Consider the following 17,119-nt stretch of genomic DNA (forward strand, 5'->3'; position numbering starts at 1 on the left):
GCCTTGATGCTGGCTCTGACTCCCATGCCTCCTCCTCATCTGATTCCGCTACTGGAGGGGCCGGCAGCCGACAGGCCACAACACATTAGGAGAGGTTATACTGTGTCATTTTGTGTGTGTGTATGTTTTATGTTCATTAGTTACTTTGTTTACTATTTTTAAATGTTATGTCAGCTGCTGAGAATCAAAATCTGTGAGTTGGTAGCCATTCCAGTTGACTAAATAGATAAAATTTAAAGTGCTTTAACAATAGTATTAATTACTAAGGGAGAAGAAGAATCCCCTTTCACTTGAAGTGTTCACCCAAGAAGAAACTCAACAGATACAGATGCTTCAATTAACATATCTCCTGAGCAGAGTCAGATTTCACTGGTCTCTTCTAATTTATGTTTATTTATAGTCAAATTTATATTTCAGATACATTTCTCTCTCTCTTTTTTTTTAATTTACATTTATATCCCGCCCTTCTCTGAAGACTCAGGGCGGCTTACAGTGTGTAAGGCAATAGTCTCATTCTATTTGTATATTTACAAAGTCAACTTATTGCCCCCCCCCCAACAATCTGGGTCCTCATTTTACCTACCTTATAAAGGATGGAAGGCTGAGTCAACCTTGGGCCTGGTGGGATTCGAGGCTGCAGTAATTGCAGGCTGCTGTGTTTTAATAACAGGCCATCTTACAGCCTGAGCCACCACAGCCCTTTTGTAAACCAATCATCAAAAAAAAAAAAGTCTTAATGCAGAAAGTTGGAAAAATGCTTCTGCTGGAGAAACCAACCAAATCTCATGAACCCAGTTTCCTTCAGATGTGTTATCCCTATATTTCCCAAACTCCCCAACAATTTTTAAAATCTCAATGCAGCAAGTGTCCAGGAATCCCAATAAAAGTTTGTCCTTGACCCTTCCAAGCAAAATAATGACAGTATGTTATCTCTTTCTCCTCTTAAATTATTTAGATGACGTAAAATTATTCAATTCTACAGATAATAAGATAAGTTTTGCAAAGTGATCTCGACTATGTGTCTGAATGGTCATCTATTTGGCAACTTCAAATTTCGATTAATGAATGCTGTGTCTTACATATTGGTAAACGTAATCAGAATGTCAAGTATAAGCTTGGACGCATTGATCTAGCAAATGAGCCTCAATTTGTTAAGGATCTAGGTGAATTTATCTCTGACGATTTATGCTCCAAAGTCATTGTAACAGTGTTGCTAAAAAAGCATTAAGAGTTATAAACTTAATTTTGTGAAGCTTTTTTCTGGAAACATTGTATTGCTAATTAGAGCTTATAACACTTATGCTAGACGAATTTTAGAGTATTGTTCCAACAGTTTTGAATCCCCACCATATATGTGACATCAGTACAAGTGAGTACTTCACAAGAAAAGTTTTGCACTCTTCTGTACACAATAGAATTCCATATGCTGCTAAGCTCAAAATTCTTGGTTTGGATAACTTAGGACTGCTTCGCTTCCAGTCAGACCTAGGTATTGCATAAAAAAAATATATGGAGTAATGTTTTACCTATAAATGACTTTTTCTGTTTTAATCGCAGTAATACACACACGTGAACAAATGCTTCAAATTCAATGTAAATCGTTCTAAACTTGACTGTAAAAAATTCGATTTCTGTAATAGAGTTGTCAAAGTCTGAAATGCCCTATCTGATTCAGTTGTCTCAGCTACAAAGTTTCACAGTTTCAATCACAAATTGACTTCCATGGAACTTATTTCTTATTTAAGTGGTCAGTAGAGGAGGTGTGCATAAATGCACTAACATGCCTATTGTTCCTGTCATTATATTTTTATTCTCTTATTCTTGTTCTCATTTTTGTCTGACAAATTCCAATAAATAAAATAAAATAAAATAAATAAGATTTCTGTACTCTCCCAGCTCCATTCCTTAATAGTTTAGAGACTTTACGTCACATTTGCCAGTTATAGACTTATTCATTTAAAAATATTAGCTTGGAGCTAAACAAAATTAAACGCTCATAGTTTTCCTTTTAAAATTAATTAAACTTCTAAGAAATGTTTTAATTTCACACTGGTTTCAATATGGCTAAATTGTAGCTGGCATGCAATGCAAACTTATGTTAATATACTCAGGGGAAAAAATCTAACTTGGTTGCTGAATTAACCGACTTTTCAGAGTTTGCACAATGCCCTTAATCATGAATAAACCAAAAGACAAAGCCACTAAAAAAATAAAATTTAAAAGTAAAGTTAAAAACAGCAAACAGCTTGTTCAAATTACTAGGTTTTTAAATGTCTGTAAGAAGACAACAAATTAGTTCAACAAATTTGAAATATACTTTTGGTGTGTAACAGGCCAGGGACCAGATATTGTTTAGTTAGTATTGCTAAGATACAAATTGAGTTGGATTGTACAAGTAAACTGCATTAGTGATCCTGACTGCAAGAGAAAAAATGAATATATGAAGCAGAGAGGAGAAAGAGTACAGGATGTAAGGAACAAAAAGTCTGAATTGATTTTAAATGTGTTTTGCTCTAATTTTTTAAGAAGTCCCCTTTTATGCACAAGTAATTTTATTTTAAGAGGTGGGATTTTTTTAAAAAAAATTAAAATGGACTGTTGTTATAGTTACGTCAATTCAGTTATGCTCAATTTTAGTCAGAGAGACATCTGTTTCAACACATACAAGGTACAATAAATAGGGAGAACTACACTTTGATATACCTAGGATAATCTTCCTTATAGATGGAGGCACTGCCTAATGTTATTAGGTTACATTACTTTATTCACACAGCTGGGTGACAGTTGGGGTCATTCAAATATTCAAAGCAACAGTGCATATTAATGCAAGTAATTTGAGACATCAATAATACATTAGCTGATTATTTCCAGATTTATCACTGATTACAATTTAAATATACAAGAGGAATGTTAGCATATGTGGCAGAGTTTATTTTATTTATATAATCAAACTAATAAAGCTAGTGAAAAGGCATTGATGGAAGATTAATTTTGAAACTTTTCAGATACATGTGAATGGTACACTTAACTGTAAATTTAGGAATATATTAAATCTGTTGGGCTTTATTTACAAACTTGCAACTGAACTTCCTTTCTGTCAAATCATGTCCATTGGGGGGGGGGGGAGAAGGTCAAGGACAAGGAGGAGGAGGAGGATGATGATTCTGGCAACTCTGGATATGATCTTGGGGTGGGTGGGGAGAAATTACAGATCACAGGAAAAGAACTAAGTACTGTGTTCTGGTTAATGAAAATAATGTCAACTAAGTGGCTATTCAAAAAAATGGCTTTGTTTTGCAGCCTTGTTACATAGCAATGGTGGTGATGATGGTTATTTTCTTCCAATAAATTTACTTAACAAAATCCATTAGCTTTTTATTTATTGTTGTTCTCACAAGAGATTTTATATTAATGTATGAAAAGCTTCAGCCTTGTACCCATCAAGCCATCCAGCTAATCCTCAAGTGGTACTTGTGACCAAGTCTGAGTTTCCTTCTCTAACTAAAATCTCTAACAATTCACATATAAGCCTATCACATGTCAGCCAAACAAAATATACCAGGATAAATAACTTTCAGTGAAAATTCCCTAAAAATGCATTGCTGCCTAGAACCACACCAATCCACAGCTCTTTTAAGATTTTAATTCAATTTTAAGATTCTAATGTAATATTCTTTTAAGATTCCAGTCTCTATTCTCTATACAGATATCTCCCCAAATTTCAAAGTATTATAAAAGCTTGTCTTTTGTAAAACCTTTTAGCACTATAATTAAAACCCTGATCAAGAAACACTTACACAATAATGCAGACAAATGTGAATTTCACAGGGGAATAAAATATGATTCCTCAATAAATGTATGCTTGTATATGCATAGGATGTTTTCTTCTGTCTGAACAATACATTGATATCTTGAAGCCCTGGCATGCAGCCAACAACTATATGATTGGCTATCACTACCATGCCACTATAAACTGTATGTGTTCAATTCTATCAATATGCTTCTAGATAGTTATATTGCAGTACTCAACTAATTTCCAACAGACAATTATTTTTTTTAAAAAAAAGAATTAAACTGTTACGCTAAGCGGGAATTTATAATACTCTATTAAGATTCCCTGTCAGTTTTAGGAAGTTAGGAAGCTCCAGTATTCATAGAATTCATAGGGCTAGAAGGGTCCTTGGAGATCTTCTAGTCCAAACTCCTACCCAAGGCAGGAGACCTTATGTTATACTGGATATGAGTTGGGTAATGCTAGTGCAATATTTTCTTGAAAACCTCAAAAAAGTCACAAAAAAAGTCACAAAAGGGGACCATGGGACACAACAACAGTCATAAATATGAACAAGCATCTGAATTTTGATCACATGATCATGGGGATGTTTAAAAGGTTGTAACTGTAAAAAGCGGTCGGTCATAAGTCACATTTTTCAGTGTCGTCGTAACTTTGAATGGTCACTAAATGAACTGTTGTAGGTTAAGGACTACCTTTATTTCACTTATAAGGGGCTGCCTCTATACATAAAGTTCACAGCATTCCCAGATAGGGATGTTAATAGTTGATTGGTTCTGTATGTGCAAATCTAAACATTAGATCTATGCAGCATTTTGAGATGAACCTAAGAAGCAGTGAATTAAATATTGTCTTAGGCACAAGCCAGTTTTGTGACTCTGAGCCAATCACTTTCTCTGAAATGTAAGACAAAGTACAGCAAAGCAGGGTTGAGTTCTACTTACCTCTGCTACCAGTTTGTAATGGGAGTGTGCATGCACGCTCGCAACGGAAGCGTGCACGTGCACACTTCTGCGCATGTGCAGATCGTTCATGATGACATCCAGGTGGGTGGGCGGAGCCTCCCACCGCCATTACTACCGTTCGCAAAAACTGGACCGAACCGGGAGCAACCCACCATTGCAGCAAAGCCACTTTCAAACTGAAAGAATTTGCCCCGTCATCAGGAGTAAGGTTGTTTCCCTGGACAATAATGAGAACTTGCAGAAAAAAGTGGTTTAGAGACATTGATTTCAACAGAAACATCAGTTTATAGGAAAAGAACGAATTAATATCTAAATGGCAGAGGCATAAAATGATTTACAGTACCACTTTTACTGTACTCCAGACTTTTTATGGCAAGCCTCCATAAAAAGGTTTTCATTTAATCTGCATTAGCTGTGTCAAACTCTCATAAAAAACTGAAGCTTTTTGTATCTTGCAAAATTTAAAAATAAAGAATATTTTAAATTAGTTAACTTGGGTCCTGGTTTTCCATGTTTGCATCTGAAAACCTCATATATACTGTCTGCCACTGAATCTTAATGGGCTTTTAAGGTGGGTTTTTTTTTTTGGGGTCAAATTTCCCTGTTCTCCAACTATCTTTGTACTGTGTTCCCCTGAAAATAAGACCCTGTCTAATATTTGTTTGAACCCTGAAATAAGCGCTTGGCCTTATTGCAATGCACTCAAAAGCCCGATTGGGTTTATTATCAGAGGATGTCTTATTTTGGGAAAAACGGTATTTAACAAGCAGGGAGCCCCTTATCTCTGATACCCTTTTTCAAAGAGGCTACCCACATCAATCAGCTAGAAACAAAGGGAAGAGACAAAGCAAAGCATGACTTGAGAAGACAGAAATGTGTGTCCTGGCTCTGTTATTTTGGCATTATGATTTCTAGCAAGTATGAAACATATATAGATCCATGGACATAAATGCATACAAATGTATTGCATGAAAATATTTATATGAGTAAATAGAATTTTTAGGATTGATTTCAGCTGGAGATGTCCAATTGACTCTTTTTTTGACAATCCTTTTCTAATTTTAATTATTTAAATTGAGTATTCCATGAAGTCAATGTTTCACTTAAAGTTCTCCATCTCCTTTTTATTATTTTGCAGCTGACTTTTTTTTTTTTCCTGTTTGATTCTTGTTGGCTCAATGGCCAAATCATGTAAAAAGCCACTGGGTTCCTACTTCCCTTTTATCTAGACCAGGCATGTCCAATCTGTGGCCAACAAACCACACGCAACCCTGACAGTTAATAATGCTAGAGCTCCACAAGATTATAAACTTTTAACATTATTATGCTACTTATATACATTAACTATATGTCTTAGATGTGGTCCAAAACAATTTATCTTCACTCAATGTGACCTAGGAAATCCAAAAAGTTGGACAGACATCTAGACAAATGTCTATCATTTCAACTGTTTCAACTAAGGTGAAAGTATACCAAGGTAACTTGGGAGGGGGGAAGATGGTATTCACCAACAAAAGTATAAATATGATGAGATAGTTTGTAATATAATTAGTAAGAGAAGAAATGGATATAAATTGATAAGAAAGAGTAATATTCCAAAGACATAAATTACTTGCAAAATGTAAAGCGTCTCTTTAGTTGCACTCTGTCTCCAAAGACTATATAGACAAATCCATCATGTTTTCTGGAAACAACGCAGAAGCAATTAAATTCCCCAGTCTACCCTAAACCCTGATATTCCCAGAATATTTTTTATCCAAATACTAACCAGACCCAATCCTGCTTAGATTTCAAACTCAGACAACGGCAGCCTGGTGCTCTATCTCCTAAAATTCATTGTTCATTTATTGACCCCATTATCTATATTTAACAATATTAGTAGAAGGGTAAGAATTATAAGTAGAATTTCACTTCTAAAAAATCATGGAATTATCAGATTAGCATTGTAATATTCAGTCTGACACCTACTGATAAGATACTACTGTACTGATTATTCCAAACATTGTGCATTTAGTCTTTTTTTAATTTCCTAATATTTAAGATAAAAATATTAGCAATGAATAAAATACATTATTATCCTTCAATACTGTTCTATCTGTGACAACTACAATTCTTCACAGAATTGGAATAGTCCCAACAATTAAGGAACAGAGCAAGGATAACACACAAAGCTTTTATTTCATTCCAAACCTCCTGTCCCACAAAGCTGTATTGTTACTGGCTATTTCCTTTAAGGGATTTTAAAAATCTTAAGCAAAATACTTCTTAATTTTAATGCTAGTGTCAATAAAGTGTCACTGAGATGTGCGTTTAAATGTATCAGAATATTTGCTCTATAAAGAAATTATGAGGTCCTCTCAGAGAAGTTAATATTTTCCCTTTCTGCAATGTCACAACTTGAGTTATGTAGCCTTTATAGCAGCATGATGCACAAAACACAAAGTTCCACTGATGAAACAGCAAAGATTGCAGAGACTGTGTAGCAAACTTAAAAACTCATATTACACAGTAGGGGTCCCCAGCCCCAAGACCACAGACCCGTACTGGTCCATAGCCTATTAGGAACCAGGCCACACAGGTGGAGGTGAGCCGCGGATGAGCAAGTGAAACTAAACCATCCTCTCCCAGTCTGTTGAAAACTTGTCTTCCACAAAACCAGTCCTTGGTGGCAAAAAAGTTAGCCATCACTGATGTAAAATATACTGTAAATGCAAATTTTTCTGTTAATGGTAATCTACTTTTTTTCCCTATTTCTCCTCAAGTCTTACTTACATTTGGACTTTGTACCACAAACTTGCAAATTTTTGCACAGAATCATATGTGTGTCATAGCTCATTTAATTTTCCAGGTACATTTAATTACAGAACCTGACTGGAATTCTATCTCAATAGAGTAAGAATTGATATTTTAATTCAGCTCCCTGACAGAATATGGCTTAGGGCCATTATTGGTAATATATTCATTTTACCCATCACCTAGTTTTTTTTCCTTGTTTTTTGGATCTGATGCAATATAATACACTTATGTTCATCAACAAATCAAAAATGTGTGCTATATTTTATATAACTAACTTTACTTAACACTACCTTGACTGTTAATTTTTTTCCTTCCATGTTTGGGTGAAAAACTACCCACAGAATGCTGTCATGATTTTGGATGCTGCTAATCTATAAATTATAATCTTTCAACTAGCAAAAAAATGGTGCACCATTTCTAATATCAGACTAAGGTGAAACACAAGAAATTTTTTATGAGACTGTGACAGAAATAATTTACATTTTTGCAATCCAGTTTCGTATTAGGACAGAATATAATTTTATATGTTGTTGTTAGTTGCGAAGTCGTGTCATAAATTAGAACTAGGTTCTGCCATTTTCATCTTGACTAGCTGAGCTGTATTCAGAAAAAAAATTCTTAGGGATCAGTTAGTAACTTTCTGGTGAAAGAATCATGTTTCTATTTCAAATAGAGATACTCTTCTTATAAAGTATAAGCTGTCCATAATTGTTCTGGAAATGGGCAGTCAATCAACCAACCAACCTACAAATCAATCAATCAGATAAAATCAGAAACCAATGTATCTTAGAAAATAAATCAATTAAAAATATATATGGTACATTACCTTCCACTTCGAGCACTAAAAGGAACTACATGGATCCCCAAAGGTCCACCATCATTGGAAACTTCAACGAGCTTCACCATATCACTGTGAGACAATGATGAATGAAGGAATGTGAACATGGACCAAAAAATGACAAATACACTTCTACAAAAACACAAACTCAAAAATGAAAACACAGATATTTGAAAACTAACATAGATAAAAGCAACATTGATTCCTACATACCTCAGTAATAACCTGACAGCATGAAAAAAAATCCATAATAAAAAATAATAATTTCATTAGTTATTCAAGTAAAATGCATTTGTGTAAATATAAGCCAAAATACAAATTATATTATGTCCAATAATGAAAGAAGTTTGAAATTAGCTTTTCTAGGAATTAGGTATCAAACTATGACTAAATAGAATTGTCCTAAAGAAAACAGAAGGTTCCATTTCTTTTTGTTTTCCAGTATGTTTTCATAAACAACTTTAAAAATAACATAAACATAAATTGAAATAGTATTGTATGTGGCTGAAGAGCTTAACTAGATAAATATTGTCTTGGCATAATTATCACTATATTTCCAAATTTTATAAATTAATAATTTGTATTAAGAGTTCATAATATAAATCTCTCAGTCCTTTGGCTCTTTAATTAAAACATAAACAGTCATCCTTTCTTAATTAATATTAAAATCAGGATAAATTGGTCTGCTTCAAACCATGTGTTTGGTTTTTTAAAAAAATTGATCCAATGTAACACTCAGATCAATCTGAACTTAACTGTCAAATTGAGAATTATCAAGATAATATGTAGTCAATTCAAAGATTCCCCATAAGCACATTAATAGCCCTATAATAATCACATCAATGACTGAATTTGCAAATGCAATGTTCAAACCATAATGCAAAACTGTTTTTTGCCCTGGTATGCTAAACATTCATTGACAGAAGTTCTCACACATCACCAACATAGTAATATCTCTGGTAGTTTCCAACTGTCTGCGATTTCTGACACTCTTCTAAACTATTTTTAGCTCAAATTTATCAAAGCTAAACAATCGTAATTTATGAATACAACTAGATTTGTAAAACAGCATATTCCATTCAACTATAATTTCCATTCAATTATAATATTATTTGGCAAATCCTTATGCAGCATACATCAAAATACATACAATATAAATTCATTTGCTTTCATTTCATGTGTAACTACTCATTTTTACACATTATTTTCAAAGCTCTTTGAAATATTTTGTTTTCATCAGATGTTTTTATTACCCAATTTTGTAACAGGATGATGAAATAATGAAATACTATGTGCAATCTGGGTTCTCTCTGGGCTAATATCGATATTAGCTTCAGGGTTTTTTTGAAATACATTGAAATCTGGATTGCATATTAATGGAGCTAGGACGATGAGCTTGTTGATCAAAAGGTTGGCAGCTCAGCGGTTCGAATCCCTAGTGCTGCCGTGTAACGGGGTGAGCTCCCGTTACTTGTCCCAGCTTCTGCCAACCTAGCAGTTTCTAAAGCAAGTAAAAATGCAAGTAGAAAAAATAGGGACCACCTTTGGTGGGAAGGTAACAGCGTTCTGTGCGCCTTTGGCGTTGAGTCATGCCGGCCACATGACCACGGAGACGTCTTCGGACAGCACTGGCTCTTCGGCTTTGAAACAGAGATGAGCACTGCCCCCTAGAGTCGGCAACAGCTAGCACATATGTGCAAGGGGAACCTTTACTTTTACCTTACTTATATGAAATCACATGCGACATGTATAGCCATACATAACATTATTGATATAAACTTAGCTATAGAAGACATGATCAGGATGCAGCCAACTTCTTAGAAGAGTGCATTTTTACCTTTTTGCAATAAGCAAATTGTTATTCAAATAATGAAAATAGCTATCTTTGTATCATTCATATAGAAAATTTCTTTACTTCTTATTAATTCCAATACATTTGTAATTTATATTTTTTTCATTGGACTGTTCTAAGAATGTATGGTCAGCTTATCTTTTGCAATCAGAAACTAAACTATGTTCTGCATCACAAGCTTTGGAGTTTTCAATGAGCTTGGCACATCTGAATGATAACTCTTACTCCCAATGCAGCATTAAAAACTATTTTTTAAACATGAGAAACATTTCAAAAGCAGCTTGTCAGATATCACAGGGAGGAAAATGTTATTTTTTCTACCTCTTAAATTCTACTACAGCTTTTCAGCTTCTTTCTGCAAGGAATATTTAAGCATTCTCCCAGTCTTCTTGTAATTCGAATGTAGTTCATTTTCTAATCATCCTGTCTCACCCTTTCTTTGTGCCATTTGCTTGGTTCGCCTGCTTAGCTTTCTTTCCAAAGAAGGGCTTTTCCAGATAAACTGATTTGTGCCTCATTCTAATCCTTTCCAGCCAGCACACTTTACAATGTAGTTTTTAAATTATATTGCAGTCACTGTAAATGGAAGCTACAAAAGAGGGAAGAGCCTAGAAAATGATCAAATTGACTTCTCATTATTTGGTCAATGATTTTCTCTTTCTCTCTGCACTGCTTGAATTATCCAATTTCCACTTATTGTGTTAAAAATGAGCAAGTCCAATAGTAATCGTACATGTCATAACGGATTCTTTCCAGATGTATTCTCAAGTACAGAACTGTAACTATCAATGTTACACGTAATAGTTAGAAAAAGATACTGATTTTGTAATTTGATTTTATATTTTGGCATGCATGTGTCTTCCATTCATTATAAATTAATAAAATATATCATTATAAATGTCTCAAATTTTCCAAAACATTCAATTTTGAAAACAATTCTGCAAAAATTTACTGACAATATCTGTTCACGAGGACTTTATTCACTAAGATTAAAGAGGTATGTGCAGACCCATAATGCAAAGATCTAGCTTTTTGGACAAGCCTTTAAATCTGGAAATGTAGAACAAAGAGTTGAAGATGATTAGCAGCCAAATTGGTGAACTCAGCCACAGCAATAACAAGTATATTATTGGAAAACTTGAAAATCCTTATTAGTGTCAGGCAGAAATCAGGTGCGGCTTGACGCAACCAAAGAGACAGAGTCCAGGTTATCTCTCTTAAAATGCGTGTTTATATGAACAAAGGTGGGTCCTCTCATAAGATTGGAAGAACTCTGAATGTAGTTTGAAGCAAGTATGTATAGATTTTTTGTTTTTACTTAGTTACCTAAGGTGACATACATAGTTCTCAGTGAAGTTAAGGTATAGAAATTACAAAAATATTTGTGCATACATCTTGTGGTCTTTTATCATGTGCTCACAAGCTTATGAAACTTGCCACAACACCAAACTTTATTTCAGCCATTTCAACATTAGAACATTTTAACAAATCATCAGAGTTACCAGAATCCTGATCAACATTAGGGACAAGTAATTATGAAAAAAAAAATAGCCACTGAGAGCTAACACCAATTTTATGATGCACAATCAATCACATAATTAAAAAAAAAAGATATCTGTGATGCCTCAAGTGATGTCAACCCAATGTGTTGTGAAAATTATTTTCTTCACAGTCAAAACTAAACAGGCATTTTCAAAAACAAGGAATATTTGCCTTCTTAGCCAACAGAAACCTGACACATGCATTTGAATGAATAATATTTGAACCTGTATCAAATTATTAATATAATTATTAGTCCGACAGTGAGCCAGGTGTTTAGATTGGAATAGGCATCAGCCAATCACCACAGTATAGATATGTAGCCCTTCTTTCCACAGATGTTCAGGATTTCTAAGGTGTCCAGGACACCTTTTTGACCCAGCCAAGAACAGATCCAATATAGATATCTGTAAATCAGAAGCCCGCAAACCCGTCTGCAGAGCAGTTGGGAACCAGGCTTTGCAAGTAGTCAATAAGTGCACGAAGCTCCACTGGCAGATGAACTGGATTAGGTTGTACACAACAAACCATCCTCTTCCTTACCCGCCACCTGCCACTACCGCTGCTGATCTGTGGAGTCAGAAAGATTGGGGACCACTGTTGTATATTACATCTCATTGTATTATCTGGCTCTTCAGATGAGACTTGTCTAGTGTGGCTTCATCTTTGGCTTCACCTGTTGCATATCTCCCATTTTGTTCAACTCACACAAGGCCTACAACATGACAAGACAGTGCCTCAGTGGTATTTTTTCTAAAAAATCACACAGTTTTTGTCCATGATGATCTGTACTGAATACTTTCCAAAGGTACAGACATCACTATTGTAACTGAATTTGTCCACTTTTTAGTAGTTATTCTACTGCTTTCTGTTCTTTTGCCTTTCCAGGGCCTATAGTTTTCTTTAGCAATAGCAATAGCACTTAGACTTATATACCGCTTTACAGTGCTTCACAAACCTCTCTAAGTGGTTTACAGAGTCAGTCTATTGCCCCCAACAATTTGGGTCCTCATTTTACCCACCTAGGAAGGATGAAAGGCTGAGTCAACCTTGAGCCTGGTGACATTCGAACTGCCAAATTGCAGGCAGCCGGCAATCAGCAGAAGTAGCGTGCAGTACCGCACTTTAACCACTGCGCTACCGTGGCTCTTTAGAAAGCTAAATCTTTGCATAATGTGTCCAACATAGGATAATTTGAGACAGCTCATTTGTACCTACAGTGAGAACTCTGGGTTGATTTTTATTCATTTTTCTAAGTGTCCATGTCTTCAACACTAAAGTTCAAACCTACCAAAACTTTTTTCCTGAATTTAAGTCTTAATGTTTTAAGTATTAAATAGTTTTTAAAAAACAATAAACTTACTCTAACGAATAGGTGATGTTATCCAAACCTGCATCTGCATGACCCACTGGTTCTACTCTGTTTTCCTCTTCTTCTGTACCATCATCATCCTAGTAATAGCAAAAGAGATAACCATATTTAAGCACAGGTGATGTGTAAGGATACTCACACAATTTTGATACTTAATTATTAAAATATTTTGCATCTTAAATAGCATACAGATGTCTTTGAGTTACACAGCATTTGGGACTGGAATGGCTAAGGTGTTGGCTAGAAACCAGGAAATGGTGAGTTCTAGTCCCACCTTAGACATGAAAACTGGCTGGATGTTGACTGAGTCACTCCTTTCAGCTAACCCCAAATCACCTACAGGTGTGTTACTGTATGGACAATAGTAGGTAGAAAGAATATTGGTAAGGTTTTGTACATGAAACAAAAAGGCAGGATAACTTTTTTTTAAAAAAAATGCACTTATATAATCCAAAATCACATAACTGCATGGCTTAGCAACAGCAATTCCAACATATCACTTTAAATAGCCTCTGATGTTGTTGGCACAAAATACATACTCTCAACATCTACCACAGATTGCACAATATTGGCAGGCTGAAGTACCCAGCTACTTTTCAAAGGCTGCCTTAAAGTGACAACATGCAAACAGAATGCAAATAAGGTATGTGCCAGATCTGACATTTACAAGAGCAAGTGCAATTGGATGGTAAGCATCTGATTTGATGAACATCCAAAGCCTTTGTGAATTACACTGCATATCACAACCCCTGAACAGAGTTGGTGTTTCTTCTTCCAGTATCCACAAGTACAGTGCTAATGACTAACAGAGAAAGATCCATGACCAGTGTATGTGCCCAGGTTTTTATGCAAGAGAAAAAAAAACCCTAACAGATATATGAAAGGAAGCATAGTGTCACGAAAGAGGCAGAATTAGTACAGTTCAATTACAATTGCTCTGTTTACAAATTTGCTTATTCTAACACACAAAGGTTTAAAACATAACCATACTTTAAAAAATTTAAAGCCATTTGAATAGAAATTTTGAATTGAATTTTATTTATTTATTTGCATGACAACTATCAAAAACTATTAACATTTTAACCACCTGATGTGTAGCAATTGTGGAGGTCTAGTTTTAGTAGGTAAACTCAGATTTTTGTCAACTTTTTGGTCTAACCTACATTACTGGGATTTCTGATAGGCTTATATCCAAATATTAACCAGGAGTGACTTGCCTAATTTCCAATCCCAAAATGGGAAAGAAGGAACCAACTGCACAATTTCAGAGAAACATGAATGTCTTTAAATGTCATTTGTATGAATACTTTGTCTACTGTCCTACAATCAGCAGTTTAAATTCAGATTTGCTGAAGCATCAATCAGCAAAATGATAAGTATTGGATTATGGGTTATGAATTCAGCCCTAAGAGAATCAATAATATGAATTATTAATGAGATATTAAAACAAAGCCAAGGCATTTGGTATGTCCAAGTGGAATTTCCTCTGAGGACCTGGAAATCTTACGAGTTCTTACTACAAACTGTACTGTAGAAACCAAACTGCTAAATGACAGAACACTGTGTGAACCAAATTTATATATTACATTAACCAGTATATTTCCCTGACCTAGAACTATATAGAAATACAGAAATAGAAACAGCAATTGGATCTATTTGTAAATCGCAGCAAAATTTAGCATTTGTAAGTTATTCAACTGTATATATGTGCCTATATTTAAATTTATTTTATTCTATATAAATTTATATAAACTTTTGCAGCAAGATGTGTCAAATAAATTTAATGAATGAATAAACATAAAATAAATTTATATTATTTCCTCAGTACATCCCTACACAAATGCACCACCATATTAATTGTTCAAAATATTCCCCAAATAGGAAAAAATATAATAACGTTAAAATGCTTAATTGCATTAAAATGTGATACATGGTGCACAACTGAAAAATAAGGGTTTAATTCTTGTAGTAGATCTTCCAAGTATTCAATTAGCCAAGAATTTTTTATGGAATATGCAGGCTTAATTATGAATGAAAGAACTAAAATGTATTTTTGAATGAATTAATCTCATCTAATCTTAGACCAGTAACAATTCAGTGAGCACTGATAATGGAAGAACCGTAGATGAATTTGGGAGAAAAATGTATGACAATCTGAATTAATGTGACTCAAAGAAAAAATATTCTTTTATGTTACATAATAGTAATGGTACAGACAAGGTGATTGGATCATCTGGAAATTCAGAAATGAGTAAGATTAGTAACTACTGCTTAGGGGAAAAAACATCTTTTTGCTTCAAATACAAGACTAAAACATCATTCTACTCAAACATTACCATGTCAAAAGAATAAATATATATTTAGAACGAAGCAACCAAAAATGGCTATGAACAAGAGTGTGCCTCTGTCCAACATGTTAAATATAAATGTTCTTGTTAGATGTAAATGAGTATTTGTCAGGGAATTGAGCTACAAGTGTCCAAATGAAGTCAGAGACACTGACATATGTAGTATTATATAAATAAATATATTGCAAATTTATATTTAAAATAGACAAGATAGTCAGTAACGCAGGAAAAAAAAAACACTATACAGAGACTGACTACAGAAGAAAAAAGGTGGGGGGAAAAGGAAAATCCTCCTTTACACCCACTGCTTAAGCCTTAAGGCAATCTATGCTATGATTGGTTGCAGTGAGTGTAAAGGAGGATTTTGTTTGTTCTGGACCATTATATACTTTATTATTCCAGCTATTAAAATTAGTATTCTAACAATATTGAATCATTTAAGAGAAATATAAAAGTAAGTTGAAAGCAAGGGGAACTGGGTTACAAAAAAACAAAACAAAATACACCACCCAAACCTATACCTAGTTCAATAAGAACTGGTAGAGTCAAGAATGAATGGGTCTTGAATATCTGTGGATTATACACAAAATGGGCTAGGATACAATCTTGGAATGTGCACAGTGAGCATGGCAGTGCAGGAGAACCTGGGTGAAGGTGGAGGCTGTGTGGGAAGTGCTGTTTGGGTTGATACAGCAAAATTGGAGGAAATGCTCTTGGAAAACTGGAATGTAGGCTTCAGCGAGGAGTGGAAGCAAGCCCATTGCCGGCAGTCTGTTCACTCTTGGTCCAGCTTTCCTCCTGAAAAACCTCATGAAGAGCCAGCAGCCTCACCCTCACCCATGTCAGAATCCTGGCCTAGCAGTAGGAGGAAGATGATGAAGTTCAGTTGCAGCAATGTGTGGGGCAACCAAAAGGGCAGAGATGAGACAGGTGGGAATTGAATCAAGGGCAAGTACTGCAGGGCAGAAATGTGAGGTCCTCACCTAACAATGCTGTTCTGGCCTAATAACAGGAACTACTGGAATTACCATTTCTAATAGTGTGGTCTTGTGATGTTTTGCCTAATTACCACATTGCTTAACAATGGTTCCAATTAGCATCACTATTCAAGAAGTACTAATATGGTTGCTATATGAATGTGTCAAATACCTCACCTTTTTTTTTTTCAAATTTACTACCAACTCTAAGGGAATAGTTAGTATACTGTTTCGATTTCATTTGGTAATCTTCTAAGTCTAAAAATTATGCCTCTCAATTATGATACTTAGAGTAAGATAAGCTTCTAAACTTCACTGGCGCACTGGTACCATGATACTATAATCAACAGATGTATCCCTTAAAAAAACATTTTAATAGTGCCATAATCAGCAACTCTTTTCTTTCCCACATAACACAGATTTTCATTTACATGGAACCAAACATAGATTAATTTGGACACCTGCACAGGGAAGTAACTTAGAATTCTCATTTACTAAAAAAAGTAACTAGCTTTGAAAGTATCTACATCAAGCAATTATTGCCTTGGATTTCTTCTTAAATTAAAAAGCCCACCTGTTATAGAGGTAAATTCGAAGTGCTATATTTTATTTACAGGCTGGAAAAAGTTTGAGAATGAA

The 17,119-nt window shown here is 34.6% G+C and overlaps 1 protein-coding gene across 12 annotated transcripts in view; it reads right to left on the minus strand.

Moving 5' to 3' along the window:
* The window catches only part of PARD3 (par-3 family cell polarity regulator), a 734,935-nt gene that overhangs the window by 291,521 nt on the left and 426,295 nt on the right, over positions 1–17,119 (minus strand). For 11 of the 12 annotated variants that reach the window (XM_058181713.1, XM_058181712.1, XM_058181707.1 and 8 more), the window contains 2 exons: positions 13,147–13,235; positions 8,381–8,464 (listed from right to left, as the gene is read on the minus strand). In XM_058181713.1, the coding sequence (XP_058037696.1) occupies positions 8,381–8,464; positions 13,147–13,235 (173 nt within the window). The remainder of the gene's footprint in view (positions 1–8,380; positions 8,465–13,146; positions 13,236–17,119) is intronic. The other variant, XM_058181708.1, reaches the window with a different exon arrangement.

Source organism: Ahaetulla prasina, chromosome 4, assembly GCF_028640845.1.
Source record: "Ahaetulla prasina isolate Xishuangbanna chromosome 4, ASM2864084v1, whole genome shotgun sequence".
NCBI lineage: Eukaryota > Metazoa > Chordata > Lepidosauria > Squamata > Colubridae > Ahaetulla > Ahaetulla prasina.